The sequence below is a fragment of the Chenopodium quinoa genome, unplaced genomic scaffold (genome assembly GCF_001683475.1).
Source record: "Chenopodium quinoa cultivar QQ74 unplaced genomic scaffold, ASM168347v1, whole genome shotgun sequence".
Lineage (NCBI taxonomy): Eukaryota > Viridiplantae > Streptophyta > Magnoliopsida > Caryophyllales > Amaranthaceae > Chenopodium > Chenopodium quinoa.
This window is the reverse complement of record NW_018743697.1, coordinates 736,609-757,049: the sequence shown is the minus strand read 5'-3', so window position 1 is coordinate 757,049 and position 20,441 is coordinate 736,609. Positions and strand designations below refer to the sequence as shown.

At 34.1% G+C, this 20,441-nt stretch overlaps 2 protein-coding genes, 1 long non-coding RNA gene and 1 pseudogene across 3 annotated transcripts; 3 read left to right on the top strand and 1 right to left on the bottom strand.

Moving 5' to 3' along the window:
- LOC110683945 lies at window positions 1-1,041 on the top strand. Its single transcript, XM_021860340.1, has 2 exons — window positions 1-292; window positions 447-1,041. Exons 1-2 carry the CDS (start codon window positions 169-171, stop codon window positions 680-682), a joined length of 360 nt encoding a protein of 119 aa, XP_021716032.1. The 5' UTR covers window positions 1-168; the 3' UTR covers window positions 683-1,041.
- Window positions 1,042-1,850: 809 nt separating this feature from the next.
- Window positions 1,851-8,702, bottom strand: LOC110684021. Its single transcript, XR_002503721.1, has 2 exons — window positions 8,117-8,702; window positions 1,851-2,500 (listed from the first exon to the last, which is right to left on the bottom strand). It is a non-coding gene; the product is annotated as an uncharacterized LOC110684021 (long non-coding RNA).
- A 110-nt stretch (window positions 8,703-8,812) lies between these two features.
- On the top strand, window positions 8,813-10,694 carry LOC110684450 (annotated as a pseudogene).
- Window positions 10,695-13,202: 2,508 nt separating this feature from the next.
- Window positions 13,203-19,939, top strand: LOC110684020. The gene is made up of 7 exons (XM_021860412.1): window positions 13,203-13,651; window positions 14,864-15,335; window positions 15,449-15,605; window positions 16,311-16,355; window positions 17,417-17,579; window positions 17,694-18,064; window positions 19,345-19,939. Exons 1-7 carry the CDS (start codon window positions 13,376-13,378, stop codon window positions 19,658-19,660), a joined length of 1,800 nt encoding a protein of 599 aa, XP_021716104.1. The 5' UTR covers window positions 13,203-13,375; the 3' UTR covers window positions 19,661-19,939.
- Window positions 19,940-20,441: the final 502 nt, after the last annotated feature.

The window sequence follows — 20,441 nt, the reverse complement described above, 5'->3', positions numbered from 1 at the left end:
TGGTTTAGAGGTGGTCAGGGATGAGTGGTAGGGATGTGGAAGGGCGGCTAGGGGAGGCGGTGGGGTGGTTGGATGATTGGGGTCTTCAGGGCCGGAGAAAGAGGGAAAGAGAAGTGAAGAAGTGGTGGACCGGTGGTTGTGGGTAACACCCCGCTTCATGTGGCATTGATGAATGGAGGCAAAAGTATTCAAGTTGCTGCTTACTTGACTGAGGTTGGTCCTGAAGTGGCTGCCTACACTAACAATCTCAAACAAACTCCACTTCATCTCGCCGTTATGTATGACGCTAAAGGTGCGTACTTCCGATTTTAAAAAATTGAGAGGATGATAAGCAATTATGTGGTAGAAGATATAGACCGGAATACATTTCTCTTAATTAATTATGAATTTTATTTCTAATTTAGTGTTTAGTTTTTATTTTTAATCAGAAAACATATATGTTACAGGTACTGAAATGTCAGCGATACATATGATAAACTCGCTTAATAACCAAGGGGCAGCATTGTCTACCAAAAGTTTTAGTTTCGTACAAGAAAAGGAAGACATCTCACTATCCTTGGTAAAGTCGTTATTACAGACAAATAGTGAGGTATGTTGTTTATGTGATGCAGATGGGATGACCCCTCTACTTAAAGCTGCAGTTCGCTCTAATTTACTTGTTGTTAATGCCATAATCAATTGAGGTATGTGATCCAAAGGGCAAAAATGTGTTACATTACATAAGATTTCCGACTTTCTTAGATGCAAGGAGATTTTTGGAAAAGCCAGAAATTCCTGTGTTGCTCGTCAATAAGCAGGATCATGACGGGAACACACCAATGCATATAGCTATGATGAACCATGATTTCAGAATGGTGAAAGCTATGGTTGAACATAATGCTAATTTTTCCATAGAAAATAAGGAGGGTGTTTCTGCACAAACTCTTTTTGATCACTTTGTCATCAACAACAATCTGGATGTTTCAGCCGAAGCTCAAATTGAGTCAAAACTGAACAAGTTCCGTGACCTAGTGGTATGCAAAAATTTATATTTCTTACAGTTTTTTTTTACTCTATTTACGAACACCAATTTGATGAGATTTTGTGATTTAATATAAACATAGTCATTTGGGACGTTGTATAATTAAATTATCTTAATATATAATTTCTTGATATCAACTTTTTGATAATTAGAGATATTAATTATAAAAACATATCAACTTTTTTGAGGGAAATTAAAACATATCTACTTTATTATAATATAATTACATTAAGTGTTCTTTAATCTCATGCACCAACACCTCCCATGGCCTCATCCCCATTCACTTTTAAATAGTTTATACAAGTCAACAAATATAAATAGCAACATAGAAGTGTATACAATAATAATTAATATATATAGAATGATGGAAAAATCATGTCCTATCTATCATTTGAATTATTCATTTTAAATAGAATTACAAGATTGAAAGACATATACATGATATGAGTAATTAAACATTTTTATAAATTAAACTTTTCTACTATTTTCTTATTGGCTCTTAAAGTTGATTGATTTGTTTCCTATTCTTAATATCTTACTAAGGTTCTGTCTTTAATTGAAAGTTGTGTTGAAAAGATTATTTTCCACCCATTCGATTGTTCTTCCTTGCAAACGCATCAAAAGAAAGCACAACATTCAGGTTCGTATTACTTTATTTCTATCTTTATATATGAATTCTGCGAATGAAACATTGATTGAAAATGTACCAGAACTTAGAAGTGGATCATAAATACCAGCTTACAAATGAAACATTGATTGAAAATGTACCAGAACTTAAAGATGAAGAAAATGGAGTATTGGATAGTAGGATTGAAGAGGGACATGAAAATGTTTCTATACCAATGATTGAAAGCCCAAAGGAAGGTATGATTCAATTTATTTCTTTTCACAAAGTTATTGATATCTATTAAGGTACATTAACTCTAGTACTTACTACTTTGTCGTATATAGCTCCTGTAACCAAGAAGCATCGAGGGCCGACAAAATTGATAAATCTCCTTGAGTATTTATAATTCCCTCAAATTCTAATCTAAAAATAAATAAAGAAAAGGAATAAGAAAATACAAATTACACAAGTTGTCAAACCATTGGACAATAGAAGATGATGTGGCACGAAGATGCTCGATGAAGACGGCCAACCGACCCAAGAACCAAGCCTTAACAAGCAGCCATGATGGTGCATGTATGTTGGCACGTTGGACTTCAATAAGGCATCGCTGCATATATGAGATATCGCTCGGTGCTTGCTTGAAGGAGTGCAGGGGCGAGCTATAGCTCGCTGGCGAGTGAGCTCCGGGCTTCTGTTGCTTTCGGCATATGCGAGCTAGCTCGCGAGTTCTCGCTCACTCGCTACTGGGCATAGCATCAACTTCACAGGCTTGTAACTTTTGATTCATAAGTTGTATATAGGTGTGTGACCTACCGTTAGAAAGCTCTTAAGTATAGTTTCCAATGCAACTTGAATCACTTCAATCCTATCTGGAACTCAAGTTATGATCAAAAGAGTGGACAAAGGTCAGTTTTGACATATCGTTCATCATCGTTTAACTTCATTTTCAACTCAAATTCAATTCGGAAAGGCACATAGTGACCCTTGTGAATTCTATGTTCATTATCCATGCACACAATAATCAAAATCAACATCCACGAACATGGAATCTTCGATTAATAAACTCAATTCATCGACTTCCATCCAAATATCATCTGAATCAACTCCAAACACTTCGAAAGCGTCCAAATGACTATAAAATCACCTAAAACATTAAGAAAAATACAAACGAAGTGTAATAGAGCACAAAACAGACAAATTATGCGTTTACGACCTATGAAGCGACAAAAAGTCCTAAAAAGCAACTATAAAACTAGCATAAATGTGGCTATAAATCGTGTATATATATATAAAGGAAGGCTCATATAAGAACCTTCCTCTATCTAAGAACTCACTTATATATAAAAACAAATAAGGGCCATTGATCAAATCAGATTCAACCGTCAACAATACACCTTAGTAATGGCATTTTCATAAATTTCGTAGCTGATATACATCTTTCTTCTTCCTCTTTCCGTATCATTTCTCTGTGTAATTTTCTCAAATTCCTCACATTCTCTCTCTAAAATTTCGACTCAGGGGCTTCACTTATATGAAGATCAAATCAGCGATATTCAATTACTCATCATTGTTGTAAGTTTTGCAATTTAATCACTTAATTCCTGCATTAGTCGAATTTTTTTTGTCATAATGTTGTTCAATTTTGCTCTTTTTTTTTCAATATTTTGTATCTTTTTTTGGCTTAATTTTTTTTATCATTTGTATACTTTTTCATGTTGGATTACGGTTTTGATTGTTCCAATTGGATGACATTTCAATACATTCTTTGTGTGTGTTATATTGTTTTGAGTTTTGTTTATTTTCCGAATTTTGTGTTTGCGATCGATTTTTCGATGATATTTTGCTGAATATTATGTGTTATATAAAGTAATTCAATCTAATGCTGTTTAATTTCGTAGAATTCTATTTGAATTTCCCTTTGAATCGATTATTGTAAAATCTAGGGTTTTTTTCCCTAAATTTATACGAAGTATTGAAGTAGTATAATTGTTCAAATTTAACTTGCTTGGTTATGTACTTATGTTTGATGAGGAGAAACAATTTAATTAGAACATAAGAATAAATATGGTAGATTTAGAAGAGATAATTAGAGGTTTAGAACATAAAATGAAGTACTTCCCTTGAGTGGAGATGGTGGGGAAGGATTATATGATACTAATGGCAATAAACAAAAATTTATCACACTAATCAACTTTTCCCCACTATCAAAAAGACCCATTGTTTTCCTCTTCGTTCAGAAAATTCCTCCGTTATATGAGTATATATAGTTTTGGATATTGGATAGGGTAGGCAATATGACATGTTCAAAAAAAGGTTGGAATTTCTAAGTAGTAAAAGTAATCACTAATTTGAGAAATGTTTACCTATGGACTTGTTTGACCTCCTCCAATCTTAATGAATTTGATTAGTTACTTCACTTGCTTATAATTTGGCCGAGCTCGAATGAGCATAAGATTAGTTTTGGTTGTTTGTAACCTAAGTTTGTCACACAACTAAAAAGAAAAGAAGAGAATACCTTCATATAAGCAGTTGTATATGTCAATTAATTTAGTTTTTATATTTTTATTTTTTTTATACATCCTACCTTTGCTAGAGGTGTTGTCTTCTCCACGGATGTGCGCACCTTAGTAATTTTATTGAGATGCATCGTTCTTTGGTTAGCAAGGACAGAACATTGGGGAAGTAAAAACAAGTATAAATATCTTGATATAGTCATCATGACATTATTTAACCTTAATTTACTCTTTAGTAATTTTTTTTTGTTTAAATGTTTTATATATACATTAACCTACTAGCTCAATAGGTAGAGCATTGTGCAAATGCACAAAGATGTGGGTTCAAATCCTACGTAGGTTTATTTGTGTAATGTGGAGGCGAGCATTGTACGATGAGAGTTCACTTGTAAAAAAGTTTCTATAGGTATTAATCATTTCAAGACAATTTTCTGCTCATATAACTTAGTGCTAATTTAATTTGTTTTATTGGATTTTTTTTTTTAAAAAACAAAAAAAAATGAAGTTTTTTTTAGTTATTTATAAAGATAACCTATGTAGGAATTAAACCTACATCCTCTATACATTTGCATAGTGCTCTTCCAATTGAGCTAATAGGTTTTATCATATGTTCTAAATATTATTTGCATATGTTCTAAAATTTATTGCTTAAGCTCTAAATTTTTCAATCTAAGCTCTAATTATATGTATGTTCTAAATTATTTTCCGATGTTCTACATTTTATATGGTTATGTTCTAAAATTTTCTGTCCATGTTCTAAATATATATCCAATGTTCAAAATTTTTGTCTATATTCTAAATTTATTTCCTATGTTCTAAACCTATGTTTTAAATTTTTTCCTTATGCTCTAAATTTTATCCTATGTTCTAAATTTTTTCTACCTATTTTCTAAATTTTTTCTATGCTCTAAACTTTATCCTATGTTTAAATTTTTTCACCCTATATTCTAAATAACTTTCCTGTGTTCTAAGTTTTTATAAATGTTCTAAACTTATTTTCTATGCTCTAATTTTTTTTTTCCCAATATTCTAAATTTTTTTTATCTATGTTCTAAGGGGCCGTTTGGTTCACTGTAATGGGGATCGGAAATGGGAATGATTACCTTTGTAAGTGTTTGTTTTGCATTTTTTGTCATTCTCATTCTCCATTTTTATTTTTGGGTTTACCCAAAATTGTTCTAAGCTCATTTCCCACCCCCCTACCTTTTCCATTCCCTTTCCCCAACCACTAAGTCCACCACCATACCCACATCAGCTAAATGCACCTCACCGAAATTCGTTGCACCTCGCCAGTTGCTCGCCGGGCCTCCCTCGACCCTCACCGCCCTTCGCCGCCCATCCTCCCACCGAAAATCCTCCGCCCACCCACGCATAACCCTTAAAAAACCCTCCCCTCCACCGAAACAACCGGCCACACCTCACGGACGTTCGTCGCCCCTCCTCCGACCTTCGTCGCCCCTCCCCTCACCCTGAAAATGTCTCCCCTCCCCAGAAAACCCCCCTTCACCCACACATAACCCTAAAAAATTCTCCCCCTCCCCTTAGAACAACCGGCCGCCCCTCCCCCCACCCTCAAAACCTTGCGAACGGGGGTTTCGAGGGTGGGGGAAGGGGCAACTGAGTGCTTTGACGATGGGGGAGGGGTAGCTGAGTGCTTCAACGAAGTGGTTTAGAGGTGGTCAGGGATGAGTGGTAGGGATGTGGAAGGGCGGCTAGGGGAGGCGGTGGGGTGGTTGGATGATTGGGGTCTTCAGGGCCGGAGAAAGAGGGAAAGAGAAGTGAAGAAGTGGTGGACCGGTGGTTGTGTGGTGTAGTATTTTTTTTTTTTTTTTTTTTGTAAGTTGTTCCCTTAAGTTATGTAAAACAAACAACTTTGTAAAACAGAGGGAGTTGCTTTCAATTCCTCTCCTTTCCCTTTCTTGAAGTCATTCCCTTTCCCTTAGGTGAACCAAACGACCCTAAATTACTTTTCTAGTCTATATTCTACATTTTTTTTCCTATGTTCTAAAAACCTGTGTTCTAATTTTTTTTTTCTTCTAATGTTCTAGATAGTTTTCCTACGTTCTAAACTTTTTCACCCTATGTTCTAAATTTTTCTATATATGCTCTAAATTTTTTTCATATGTTCCAATTTTTTTCCTATGATCTAATTTTTTTTCCCAATGTTCTAATTTCCTATGTTCTAAATTTTTACTATGTTGCAAATCATTTTCTTATGTTCCAAATTTTCCTATGTTCTAAAGTTGTTTGTATATTCTACACCTATGTTCCAAATTTTAATCTGTTTATGTTCTAATTTTTTTTCCCTATATTCTAAGCTTATGTCTACTTTTTTTTTAATTTCCTGCTTATGTTTAAATTTTTTTCCTATGTTCTAAATCTTATCTTTCTTATTGCTAGTACATTTTATAAATTGTCATTGACACAATCATAACCTTTGTTTAGAACTAAGTTGCTGTAATACTTTCCTCCAAAATATACTCATTTAGCTTCTTATTCAAGAATGCTTGCAAAAGTGATGCTTTAAGCTTCAAGTACAAGACATTTAAGTAGCAACCAGACAAATAGCTATCAAAAAGAACCAAAAATTTTAGAAAATGGTTAAACTAGAGTTAGGCCATACTTAACTGACTTGAATCAACAAAAACAACAGGAAGCAAAAGTGCAATAAATGAAAACTTAAACTCACTTCAGCATGCAACACACACAACCTTACACAATAGGCAACCCAAACAGCCCCAACACCCACCAAATTCACACCACCATAGCAGCCGCAAAACAACAGCAGTACCCACACAACGACACTAACAACAACAAAAAAATCGTACATAAATCACCCAAAAAACCGCACATTAATCGCCCAAAAAAACCGCACATAAATCGCACAACAGCACTTCAACGCTAACCACTAACCATAAATCAAACTATATAAGAATCCAATAGAACCATTCTTCTTAAACCATGCTCTTACTATCACATTCCAAATTTCAACATAAAAAGGGAAGAGGGTTGCATCTATTCTGCCAATAAAACAGGAAAATACTACAATAACATTAAGAGCTTGCAGCTTTGTCTTCAAACTCTTCATCTGCTTGCTCCAAAACCCACTATCCCTCCCTAGTCTACTTCACCTCAATCTATAAAACAACAAATTATAATACAAGTTTAAAGCCCAAATTCCAATAATAACAGACAAATCCTATTATAAGGCATTTGGCTGCACCTTTCCTCTCATGCATGTGAGGGAAGAGTCTACAGCATGCCAACACTACAAATTCCAGACACCATGAAAACCCGAATGGTCTTACTAAGCTAAGTAGTCAATAATTAATCACCTCCTTCATCTATATAGTACATGGGGTTGCCTTCAAAAACTTAAGTGGGCTAAGTCTTCATGACGCTAAAAATCAATAATCACAGCCCAAAAATCCACCTATTTATCAAGGATATACCTAAAGCACTTCCTATAAGTCGAAAATTCGAGAATTCTTGAGTTCCATTCAACATATCTACATATCCTCGGTTCACAAAGGGGCATAATTTACCAGCTCATGAGAAAATCAACTAAAATTGAAAAACCTAACCAACTAAGAACTGAATTGCAACATCAATAGAACATAATTTACAAGTCAAACTCAATGAAAACGCAAAACCTAACCTAAAACAATCTGACATGCAATAACAGTACTTCAAAACCACCATATATACTCACATGAGCAAAATAAAATCCAAAAAAATTCTACCAGCTTATAATTCTCTGCAATTTTGCTAAATAATGAACAAATCGAAAATAAAAAACGAAGAAATCTAAAAAATATTATCCTCTTAAAATCGAATAGAAAATCGCCAAAAATCACAAAAATATTGACAAAATCAGTGAAATCTAGGGTTTACATTTGCGAAAAATCAACTGAAATCGAACAATGTATATAAGGAAACAATGATTTCTACCGAAATTGAAAGAATATGTACCTGAAATTGAAAATTGCGAAATCTAGGGTTTATTGCAAAAATTTGTACTTTTCTTGAAAAATTTGACTTGTTTACGATCCTTGTTGAATTTATGCAAAAAAATGAAGGAAAAAAGTTAAAAATCCTTCAAATTGCAGCTTCTATGGAGATTTTTGGGAGTTTGTGGAGAGAGAAAGTTAAAGTTGCGTTTTTTTTTTTTTTTTTTTCTTGAGGAAAGATAGTTTTTGTTTTGTTTTAATCTGACCGCTCATCCCAATTTAATCCAACCGTTGAGATTTGTTCTTATATAAGATCGGATTTTTATACAGAGGATGGTTCTTACACTAGTAGAAAAAGTTAAATGAGCATCGCACAATGCGTACTGATTTTTAAAAATCGGTGCGAAAAAAATAGGCGGGATTGCGATTTCTATTGTCATCTCTTCCTCCCCCTCTCCGATAATTTGTTCAAGTTTGTGTTTTTGATTAATTTATGTTTTGTGATTTCATGAATTGGGTTGATTTGTTTTTGATTGATCGATGTCGAATACTGGAATTCGGGTTTCTGTTGTTGATGGGTCGATGCTGGATTTGTGGCAATTTCATCGATTTACTGCTACCTACGGTTCTAAAATCGCACAACCTATCTCTCTAATCGAAATGTTTGGGGTAGTCTAACCACTATTTCGAACAACAGGTATTTGATTAGTTTTAACTGATGTCTGATTTATTGTATGCGAATTAGTAAATTGTTAGGGTTCTTCAATTTATTATGGGTTTTAAATTTAATAAATTTCTCCTCTATAATATGTTACTTTCTATCTCTTCCTCTGTAATCTGCTACTTTCAATTCTTTCCTGATAATTAGGAACTCAGAGGAGATCCCACGGGGCCAGACCACAGCCGACTACGTTGTTGAGTCCGCCGGTGTCTTCACCGACAAGGATAAGGCTGTTGCTCACTTGAAGGTGTGTATATTATACCTCCTTTTTTTGGAGTTTGTATTTTAATTAGATTGTTTTATGTCTTATTACAAATGTTTCTATACTTTGTGGGTAGAACTTGCTTTAGCAACTGATTGAATGGTTTTGTTTAGAAAATTGTGTCAAGTTGTTTGTTTGACTTGCACCTATGGGTTACTAGACTTGTGGGCATACTTGATTTTTGTGTGAAACTTGCTGCGTTCTTCCTGATACTTGCTGATTTGCTTAGTCGACCTTGTAATATTGCAATTGTTGTATTAAAAATTAATGGAATGTGGCCCTGTTGTAAGTTGTTATTTGTGAACCAGTCAAAAATGGTTGTAATTACGAAAATTTTGCTTGTCGATTTGTTGTATTGGTACTTGAAAATTGTTTTTTTCTATGATCCAGATGCCTTTTTCCTGTGTTTTGTAGTCGATAGAGTGTTTTAATTCTTTTGTAATCCTATAATGTCACCTTGGACTATTATATTTTGTCATTAATTTTAATGTATGCCTTTTACATTTGTGTATTTTTCCTGAGATAGCAATCAATAAAGTGTGATCATAAAAAGTCTGTTGGTTGTTTCTTTTTTACAAAAATGCTTCATTGATTCATACTTTCATTTTTATTACTCTAGTTATTTAAACTACTTCGAATCATTGTGATCAAACCGTTGTTAATTATTTCTGCTGCCTACAAGTGATTTCCTATTTGATTATAGGGTGGAGCCAAGAAGGTTTTTATCTCTGCTCCTAGCAAGGATGCTCCCATGTTTGTTGTTGGTGTTAATGAGCATGAATACAAGTCAGAGCTCAACACTGTTTCCAACGCCAGTTGTACCACTAACTATCTTGTTCCCTTGACTAAGGTTTGCCCTTGTCTTATTTTGGTGCATCACTCCAATCATAGGATTCAAGATTGTATTATGTAGAGGTCTTACACCCTATCTTGTTATATGGTTCAGGTGATCAACGACAAGTTCGGCATTGTTGAGGGTCTTATGACAACTATTCACTCCATCACTGGTGAGTCTTGTGATGAGTAATGGTTTCATTTGAATATTTTGCATATTTTTTCTTAACCTAATTGATATTTCATTTTTGTATTTGTTGTTCAGCCACCCAAAAGACCATTGACGGTCCATCAGCTGAGGACTAGAGAGGTGGAAGGGATGCTTCCTTCAACATCATTCCCAGCAGCACCAGAGCAGCTAAGGTATTTTTTGTCCAAACAATTTGCACTGAATCTATTATACAATATATTATTGTAGAGGGTATTGTTTCTTTGAATGTTGCTACTTTCTATCTCTTCCACTATGCCTTTCTCCAAAATTTGTTTATTTATTGTCTTGCTTGTTTTTGGGGTTTTTCTTGGTGTTCTTTACTTGTGTGAGAGTATGAATCTTGCTTGTTTATTTCAAGCTTCATTTTGTTCGTACACTAGTTGGCGTTTAGTATTTATCCTATAAGTTGTAATTGGATATTTTCTTTTTTAACTTGCTACTCAATAAGATTAAATTTTAATTTTCTGCAGGAAGGAATCTTATGGTTTCAAAATTTGACTGAAGCACCAAATGGTCCTTTTGGGCCTATCTTACCTCTAATTATAGCTGGTTTGCATTTTTGTAATATCTAGGTACCAGAAATTTTCTTCCTTCATTCTCAGTTTCTCACTAGTTAAAAATGGTGACTCTTGACTTTTAACAAACATATTTAAGTTATTAACATCCTCATTAGAATTTACATCTGAAAATATGTATGGTTGTGTCCCCATTACTTCAACTGCACAATTCATGACTCCCCACCATTGATATTGATCTCCAGAAGAGAATAAAATTATGAAATATTTATCGAAAATACATTTGAAATTACATTACTCTCCAGAAGAAAAAAAAGTTTGTTGATTATGATTCTCTTAAAGGATGAAATTTGTTGCACATAAAATTACATTTAAGTTGGTTAAGAATTTAACGCCCCTATATTTGAGATATTTTACCAACTTAGGGGGAGAAGATTAAAAGTTGGCAAAATTTTGAATTATTATTTGATCCTCATAATTGTTAATTAATCTAAGAGATTTATATGCCATCTTTTATCTATATATATTATCAAGACATGTTGTGCATAATTCTATGATTTGATTTGTATTCAGTTATGACCCCATTCAGAGACATAGAAGATACATTTTGGTCATAGTGAAATTATGTGCATACATTGAGATAAATCTTGCCAATATTTATTACTTGAATTTCTACGTACACCTAAAGTGTAGATCATATGATCGGTTGCAATATAAAGATATATTACATGGCAAGATAGTGCAGTTGATATACCTTATAAGTAAAAGATTGAGATATCTGAATTATATAAGATGGCCAAAAATATGAGCAAAGTATGATGGCGGAAGATGCATTCAGATATCATTGTTGATATAGCATTTAAATGTTACATGAAAGAATTTTATGATATCGGTATACAATGGAACCGATAAATATGCATATGCATTAAGTAATGGACTTGTGAAGAGGGGATCTATACTATATGTCCATTTTGATGTCAACCTAATTGTGATTATGAAAACTTAAAGAGCTCATGGACCTAAAGTCCAACAAAATATGGATCCTAAAATCCACATTGTACGATGTTTTGCATTTTTTGAGTCTTATATTCATGTCCATGTATAGGAAGTAGATATGCATCATTCGTCATATACATATATCATCCATATTCTATCATTGTATGATATTGCTTTATTCACATATCTTTCTTTTCATATTGCATTTTAAATTATTATCATTGCTTCCAAATCATGGCTTTGATATATAAATGAATATGCCTGTTATGCCAAGCATTGTAAGAATAATTTGCATGTTTTATGAAAACTTATAAGAGGAGATTCAATTTCCAATTGAATAAAAGTTTTAGAAACATATAATGTTGTAATAGCATGTTATGAATCATGAATGAAATTAAGGAGAGCTAAGAACTTAGACATTGTTTATTTATATGTTTATCTTTAAAAAATTTACTTTTGAATATTGCAACATTGATGAGATATTATCCAATATTCTAAAAAATTATTTTGGACTTAATTGATGACATCTCAACCCGGAGTTTGAGCATGTGAGAGTTGTAGTGTTTTATTATTTGTATTATTAAGTGAACTCTCAAATAAAATATAAAATGTATAAGGAATTGCAATTATGAAATACTTATTCGTGTGAATAATTTTGTTCTGGTCTAGAAGAACCAGAAGCCTTGCATTGAAATGATTCATGTTACCGACAATTCTTATTTGACAATAATGGTATCTATATGTGTTTGCAAGTGTTTGATAAAATATTGATAAATTTCAGTTATATATTATGACCTATAGAAGAAGGTACAAGCAAATCAAATATATATGGATATATAAGAACCATAATCTTTATACGAGGAAATTAAAAGTGGTTTTCTAAAACGAGGTTACTATAAAGATATATGTATTTGGAATATTGCCAAAATATTGGTACATCAGAAAGAGATCTATACATCATTACATTCTATGTGTATTATCCTCATAACTCAGATGACAAGAAGATAATTTAACAATTCAAGTGAAGTTTTGAAGACTCAAGTTAAATTTTGAAAAATCAATTATCAATGAAGATTTTGCTGCTACATAGGAGAAGTTGCTTGTGTCAGTATTGGACCCATTGCATTGAAGTTCTAAAGTGATGTAAAAATCAGGGAGAAAAATTACGCGCTACATTCTTTTTCCCTTAACCATGGTCTTGTCCCATTGTGTTTTCCTGGTAAGGTTTTTAACGAGGTAGCATCTCAAACGTATTATGAAGAATGATGTACTCTTTTTCCTTCACTACGTTTTTATCCCACAAGGTTTTTCCTAATAAGGTTTTAACGAGACACAATCTTCAATAATGGACATCCCATGGAGAGTGTTATGAAATAGAGTTATGTATGTCCATTATATCTTTGTAACTCCCTAGCTTTATTACTTCCTTTGTAACCCCCCTTATGCCTTTACTTCCTTTGTAACCCCCCTTATGCCTTTACTTCCTTTGTAACCCCCTTATGTTTTTACTACCTTAATCCTTCACATAATGACGTCTTTATGGCCTAATGAAGAATGGACATAGACAATAAAAATAACTTTATAGATTTTTTTTTACTCTTCCTCCAATTTCATGTATTTTATAACAAAATGAATAAATGTTACCTACACCCAAAAATGGACCGCCTTATATTTGAGTTTTCGGTTCAATTTTGTGACAGCAGCAACCGCAACCACCAAGGAAGAGAAGAAGAGAGAGAAAGATGAGCGAAATGAACGGCAGAGGAATACTAAAGAAACCCAAGAGAGAGATTGATTCAGATGCTGAAGATGATAACAGAAATTTAACCATTAATAACTATAGTATTACCAAAGATAATAATGAAGTTGTTAATGATGATGATGTTGATGACGATGATGATGGAAGTGCTAGTACTAGCAGATATGATGAACAAGAAGAAGCCCTTGTTGCTCTTATTGAACATCGTACCAAAGAAGTTGAACATCTTAATACTCGCATCGCTTATTACCGAACTCAGGTTTCTTCAATTTCCATTTTTTGTTTAATTGTTTTAATTTACTGCATTGTTTTGTATGAGAATTTATTGGGTTTTAGGATTTGTAATTCTTGTATTATATTTGATGTTTGGGATGGGGTTCATGAATTTTATGATGATTTGGGTTGTTGAATTTTGGGTTTTTTTTGTTCTTTATTAAAATGGGTATGCTATGTATGAATTAGGGTTGATTTAAATGAGTATGATTGTGTTTAAGTTTGTAAGAGGGAGGAATTTGGAAATATTTTGTCTGAAATTTATAATTGGAAAAGAGAACAGTTTTCATTTTACAATGCTAAATGTTGTTGTTCTTTTGCTTTTGTTCTTATGAAAGTTGTATCTTGTAAAAAGTTTCTTGGGCAGGGACCAATCGGCGACGAAAAGAAAGGAGGGGAGAAAAAGGAAGTGAAAAGATAGGGAAGAAATTATTGTTCTTGTTGTTAAACGTACTTAGGTTTAGTGATTAGGAAGAAGGGGAATTTACTTTCTATTTTTAAGGGTTTGGATAGTTCAATAGTTAGGAAATGAATTGAACTCTTGTTAGCTTTCTTAATTTTTTTGAATTCCGGTTAATTTTGTGCAGAAATGAAATGAGACCATAAAAAAGGAGCTTTGATATCAAATTATTTTCCCTTTTTACTTGCTCTTTTCTTTCTCCCAATTCTTTATAATCAGAAAAGAACTGTTAGAACTACAAACTTTATTTTCACGTCTTTAAAATAAAGAAATACTCCATACTAACAATTATCATATTGGGAAATGATATAGAATATAGAGTTTAAGCTTGAAACAAAAAGGGAATTTTGTAGATGAGGAATATGGAACCTAAAGTAGATAGGCAATAGATTTTATTGCATATATCAGCAAAGGTGCTGAATGAGGCCTATGGATGTTGAAGATGAAAAGTTGTCAAGAGTTCTTGAAGGGAATTTTTTTATCTGTGCTTTATCTAGACTAGAGTGAGAAGCTTGGAACTAGAAGCATTTCAATGACTTATTATTTTTTTCCTGATAGAATTTATTTGGGTGGCCAATTACACGTTTTAGAAGCTATAACTTCTGACAAAATATACTGAAAATTTACCTTTGTTCTCTTTTTATCGGGTTGGGGTATATTTTGCTGATGATAACTTAGGATTTCGTTCAAAAAATCTCGAAGGAACCACTGCCTAATTTTTTTATAAAAATTCTGCAGCTTAAACAAGCACAACAGAGATTAGATGATTCACAAAATAAGTTGGTTCATGTTCGGCGCAAAATAAGTGACATTAAGTGGAATATTCCGCTTGGTCTTAAAAAGGAGCATAGATCTAATCCAGTGAATGGAGGTTCCTCCCAGCGTCAGTTGCAATCCAAACCACAACTTTTGATTCCAGGTGCTAACCAAAAATCTTCCCGGCCAATGACTGTGGCTGAAACTGGTCCAAAAGCTTCACCCAGTCGTCATGATAGTCCTGTGAAGGCAAGAGGAGATAGATCTCATGGTCCAAAAGCATCACCCAGTCGCCATGATAGTCCTGTGAAGGCAAGAGGAGATAAATCTCATGGTCCAAAAGCTTCACCCAGTCGTCATGATAGTCCTGTGAAGGCAAGAGGAGATAGATCTCATGGAACTCCTAGATCAGAAGATGCAAAGTCCCAGGTTGTAGGGGCAAAGAGGAAGCTTGGTAAGATATACCTGCCTACATCATGGAATTATTGGTTATAGTAATAGTTTTTAGCTTCTCGGGTTCCCATGCTGATTGGAATATGCTTTTTCCTCACACAATGGTGTTTACAGAATGCAAAGAACATATTGAATTAACATCCAAAGTACGCAGCTCTTCTTCGCCAACTATGATTCAGAGCTATGCAAGTACTCATATCTCAAGTCAGCATAAAAGGAAGCTCAGAAGTCTGACTATATGTCCTGTGATTGATAAGCTCTTCATTACCAGGTAGCGATCTAACTTGGTTTGCTTTTATGGTTCTCGAATTGCCTTTTTTACTTTTTTCGAAATTTTTAAATATATTCTGGGCGTCAGTTTTATTCTGTTGTGACAATTGAATCTCTAGTTTGCAAGTTCATGTGCTTAAGAGATTTGGAAATTGTAACAATTATTAGTGATACTGGCACTTGAAGATTTTTCATTGATCCTACCATAGTTTATTACTTCACAATACCGTGTTTGTAAGGGTCGCTTGAAGTTTTTTCATTAATCCTACGATAGTTTATCCCTTCACAAGTACCTTATTTGTAAGGTTTATCGTTAAGAAAGAGTAGAACATTTTAGTCAAAACTATGAAGTTCACATCTCATCCTTCTGATTAAATGATAGTACAAAATAAGCCTGTGTGAACAGGTATCTATCATTCTATCCATTTAGAAAAGCTGTCATGGCTGTTAACACTCCTGTTCAGAAGGACTGAGATAGATTGACTCACATTTGTGATTGATTCTGTATTTATTTTTGGTGTATCAGCATTAGATATTAGCCCATCAGCATTGGCAATAAGTTTGTGTCAATGTGCTAACTACTAATGGTGGCTCTAAACATGTTGTTTCCTATGATGGAAGTAATATTATCTGCATTTTCTTAAATGATTTTTTACCAAGTCACAAGCTGCTAAAGATTTCATTTTGTGTTGTTGATATGATCCAGTGCACTTGATGGAATGGTGAATTTATGGCAGATCCAGGCTAAAGGGTATGACTCTCTTATCTGATATTAAGATTGTTCCATGTATTGTAGTTATTGTTGATTTCTGACTGGGATCTTGAGTGAAATAATCTGTTCTCACGAGAGCAATTCAGATGGGGAATATTCAATGAAAAAAAAAGCATCAGAAGTTCTGTACATTGGTGCATATATAGAAATATGTTCAATTTTTAAATGCTTTTTTCCCCATCCTGCCTCCTAGTCAAGTTGTGATTCTTATCCTTAATGTGACTTGTGTCAAGTTCTTTCAATATTGTTAATGTTGTAAAGGTAGCTCTGATGTGTCTTCAGGAGTGGATGGGAGGATGAAATGTGCTTGATGAAACATAAAACTTGTCCTTTCTTTCCTTTCCATACCTTTCCTTTTTCCTTTCCTTTTACTTTTATTAACAAAATAATTAGTTTTAGGAAACCATTGTACATGTGAATGCAAGGGGCATCTCTCTATCTCTTATCTTTGAATCACAAATGTGTGTAATTATTTATTATGGAGTTCGATGAGGCATAAGTGAGCTTATACAGTTGCTCACTTGCTCTAGTGAAGTAGGACTTCTCCATGGAAGCTAACTTGGTGTTAAAGTGTTGATATCTTGATCAGTTTTTTTTTTTTTTTTTTAAAAAAAAAAAAAAACATTCAAAGTTTGTATAGTTGCTAGGGTGAAACATGTTATGTGGAAGGATAACCATCTTTTTTATCTAGATTTTAAGAGTTTGGCTAACTTGTAATGTTTATTTGCGTTTTTATGCCTAAGAATGTCAGTATGTAAACTCTACTTCACCCAGCTCTTGTAATTATGATTACTTATTGATATGATATGATATGTAGATATATATTTCTGTAATGCTGTTTGAACAGACTTGTAAATGAACACAAACTCTGTCAGCATTATTCCAATCTGCAATCAAGAATGGAGATATAAGGGGATTGAGTGTAGCTCAAAAAACTCAGTGAAAGTGCTAGCATTACTCTGCTTTATCAGTTCCTTCTTCGAAGCTTACTAGTTTTAGGCGCTGATTGGTATTTGCTTGTTTTTCGTACTATAATCTAGATCAGGTGCAACTCTTTTGAGCTCCACAGAATGTCTATCTCCAAAACAGAGGAGATGGCCTGAAGATATAGCTTGGCATCCGGAAGGGAATAGGCTAGTTGCTGTATATAGTGCTGATGGTGGGGATAACCAGATATCAGTGCTGAATTTAAACAAAAGCCAGGTACTGGACTACATCCGTGTCTCACCCTCTTGTTATATTATTGTACCATAGATTGTTAATATGTCTGTAAAATAAGGAGATTTGAGAGATGTCTAACTTTTATGACTTTGACAGAGAGCTCGTGTATCTTTCCTGGAGGAGAAGCCGCACATCAAGGGTATCATCAATAGTGTTGCATTCATGCCTTGGGATGATACTTGTTTTATGACAGGTGGTAGTGATCATGCTGTCATATCTTGGAATGAGAAAGATGGTGGTGATGTATGGAAACCAAAGACATTGCATAGGAATCTGCATTCATCTGCAGTCATGGGAGTTGCTGGGATGCGCCACAAGCAAATGGTAGTGTCTGCTGGTGCAGATAAGAGAATAATTGGATATGATGTGCTTGCTGGAAGGGCGGATTACAAACATCAAATAGATAGCAAATGCATGAGTGTGCTTCCTAATCCATGTGACTACCACCTTTTCATGGTTCAGACAGGGTAAATGGCATCCTTAATTATGCAATGATATTCTTCTAAATTGTGTGCTTTTGGCCTCTATATTCTTCTATATTGAGGTGCTGCTTAGTATACAGTTTTGAATTCGAGGGGAAGTTAAAAAATTTTGCAAGAGGATATGAGAATATGTGAAGTGGGTAGGAGGTAGTGATGTGCTTCACACTTTTACTTTTCCTTGCCTGCATTAGGAATCCATATTGTGTGAATCAGCCAATGTTGTGATACCTGGACAAGCTGGTGGTTGCAGGCCAATTACCTGAACTATCACCTCATAAAAGTGGCAATGAAAAGCTAATAGAGCAGTGAGGTATTTGAACTATGAGTACTGTTTGTTTTTGGAATTGATAGATGATTTCATTATTTAATAGACTTTAGGCATCTACAATTATCATTAAATTCAACCACACATGTATCTATCATGTCAAAATCAACATCATTTCCAGTAAAACTAATATTTGACACTTTACACGCTCTTTGTCTTCTCTTTTTCCCATGATGCAGCCTTCTTCTAGGGGCTCCAACCATCTTGGGGACTAGGGTTTGGTTTTAGGGAGGAGAGAAAGAAAGGTAGTGGTGGTATATTTAATCTATAGCATATCTGACTTATAAAATATTAACACTATCATGAATTTCACATTTGAACTATCATGCAAACAACTCTGCATATTGTATCATTGCGCCGGCTCCAAGTTGCATCTTTTTTGCATTCTGTCTAGAACCAGGCTTCTACTACTCTTTTTATTGGAATTTATTCTTAAACGGGTTTGTGGTTGAACTGATGGAAGCAGTTGGTTTTGTCTCTTTTCCCTTTCAAAGCTAGATCTTGTTGGTTCCAATATTAGGTGGTGTACGCTTCTGAGAGTTCTGTCAATATATTTTATTTTAATTGAAAGTAACTATAAGAAGACCACTGATCAGAATATTCTGTTATTCAAGCTTCTAAGCTTCTTATGCATTGTTGTAATCTGAACTGTGCATCAACCATATGAAAATTCAGTGTTTTAAATTTATATTCTGGTTGAGATTAAATGGTATTTTGTCTTGATCATGATTCATGAAGCTTGAAAGTTTCTTTTATTTTGAACTTGTGGAAAACTTTTGGAAATTAGAGTAGAATTTAGCACTGTTATTATGTTATAGGAGGTTGAAATCTTTATTGTTACGCAGAATGCTAGTAATCTGGTGATCCCAAAACTTGAAGCTGCCCTTGTCCCAAAATCATGAGTATGTGTCTTGCTTATGAGTTATGCATTATGTTTCAGGACCCCAGAAAGGCAACTTCGACTGTTTGATATTAGGCTGAGGAACTCAGAACTTCATGCATTTGGGTGGAAGCAAGAAAGCAGTGAGTCTCAGTCAGCTTTAATTAATCAGGCATGGTCTCCTGATGGTCTGTACCTCACTTCGGGTTCAGCAGACCCAATGATCCACGTATTTGATATCAGATACAACTCTCACAAGCCTTCTCAATCTGTGAAAGCCCATCATAAACGGGTTTTTAAGGCTGATTGGCACCCCACGATGCCACTTCTTGTCTCTATATCCTCTGACTTGAACATTGGACTTCACAAGATTTGATGAAAGTCAAGGCGTGTTTTTCTTCTGCTCCAAATTTTTTGATCTTCTTATTTCCCCCTATGTTTTGTCTTGAGGGACACCTCACTTCTTTTGGATTACAGAAAGGAATTGTATGCTATTGTTTTAGGAAGTAGGACAATGCTTAGGGATGCTGCACTAATGCTACAGTGCTGCAGATTTCCTGGGGTGGTTGATAGACAGATCTGCCTTTGTTATATAAACATGATTTTTGACCTATAAGATTAGATTAGCAGTCCAACTGTTTTCCGATTTTCTTTATAGTATATTGGTGTCTGCTTATATGTAAGCTCTCTGTTCTAAAGCTTTCGATAATGGTGTTCGTGTTTGGTTGAATGCTGCTGAAATACAGATCGAAAAAGTTGGGGATTTCTGTTCTACCTGACTGTTTGGTTCGACATTAACTCACTCATGTCTGATTCTGCACCATATACTACAGTATCACAAAATCAGCAATCCCAAACCTGAATATTTTTCAATTGAACTAGAACTGCTGTACAGTATATCTGATTCAACCCATTCTTAAAATTACCCAATACGAAAGACATACTGTTCTGTCCGTAAATAATTATCATGTCAACACAATCCTTTTCTTCGTATGATATAAGGATTTACATGTATCATCTCGACACTCCACCAAAATTCAGCAGTAATGTACAAGTATTGGTAAAGCTATTAATTTTTCTTAAGGTAACTACTAAATCTAGACAACAAAAAGCGTCATGACTCAATTCCGAACAAAAGGAGTATACTTCAAGTTAGA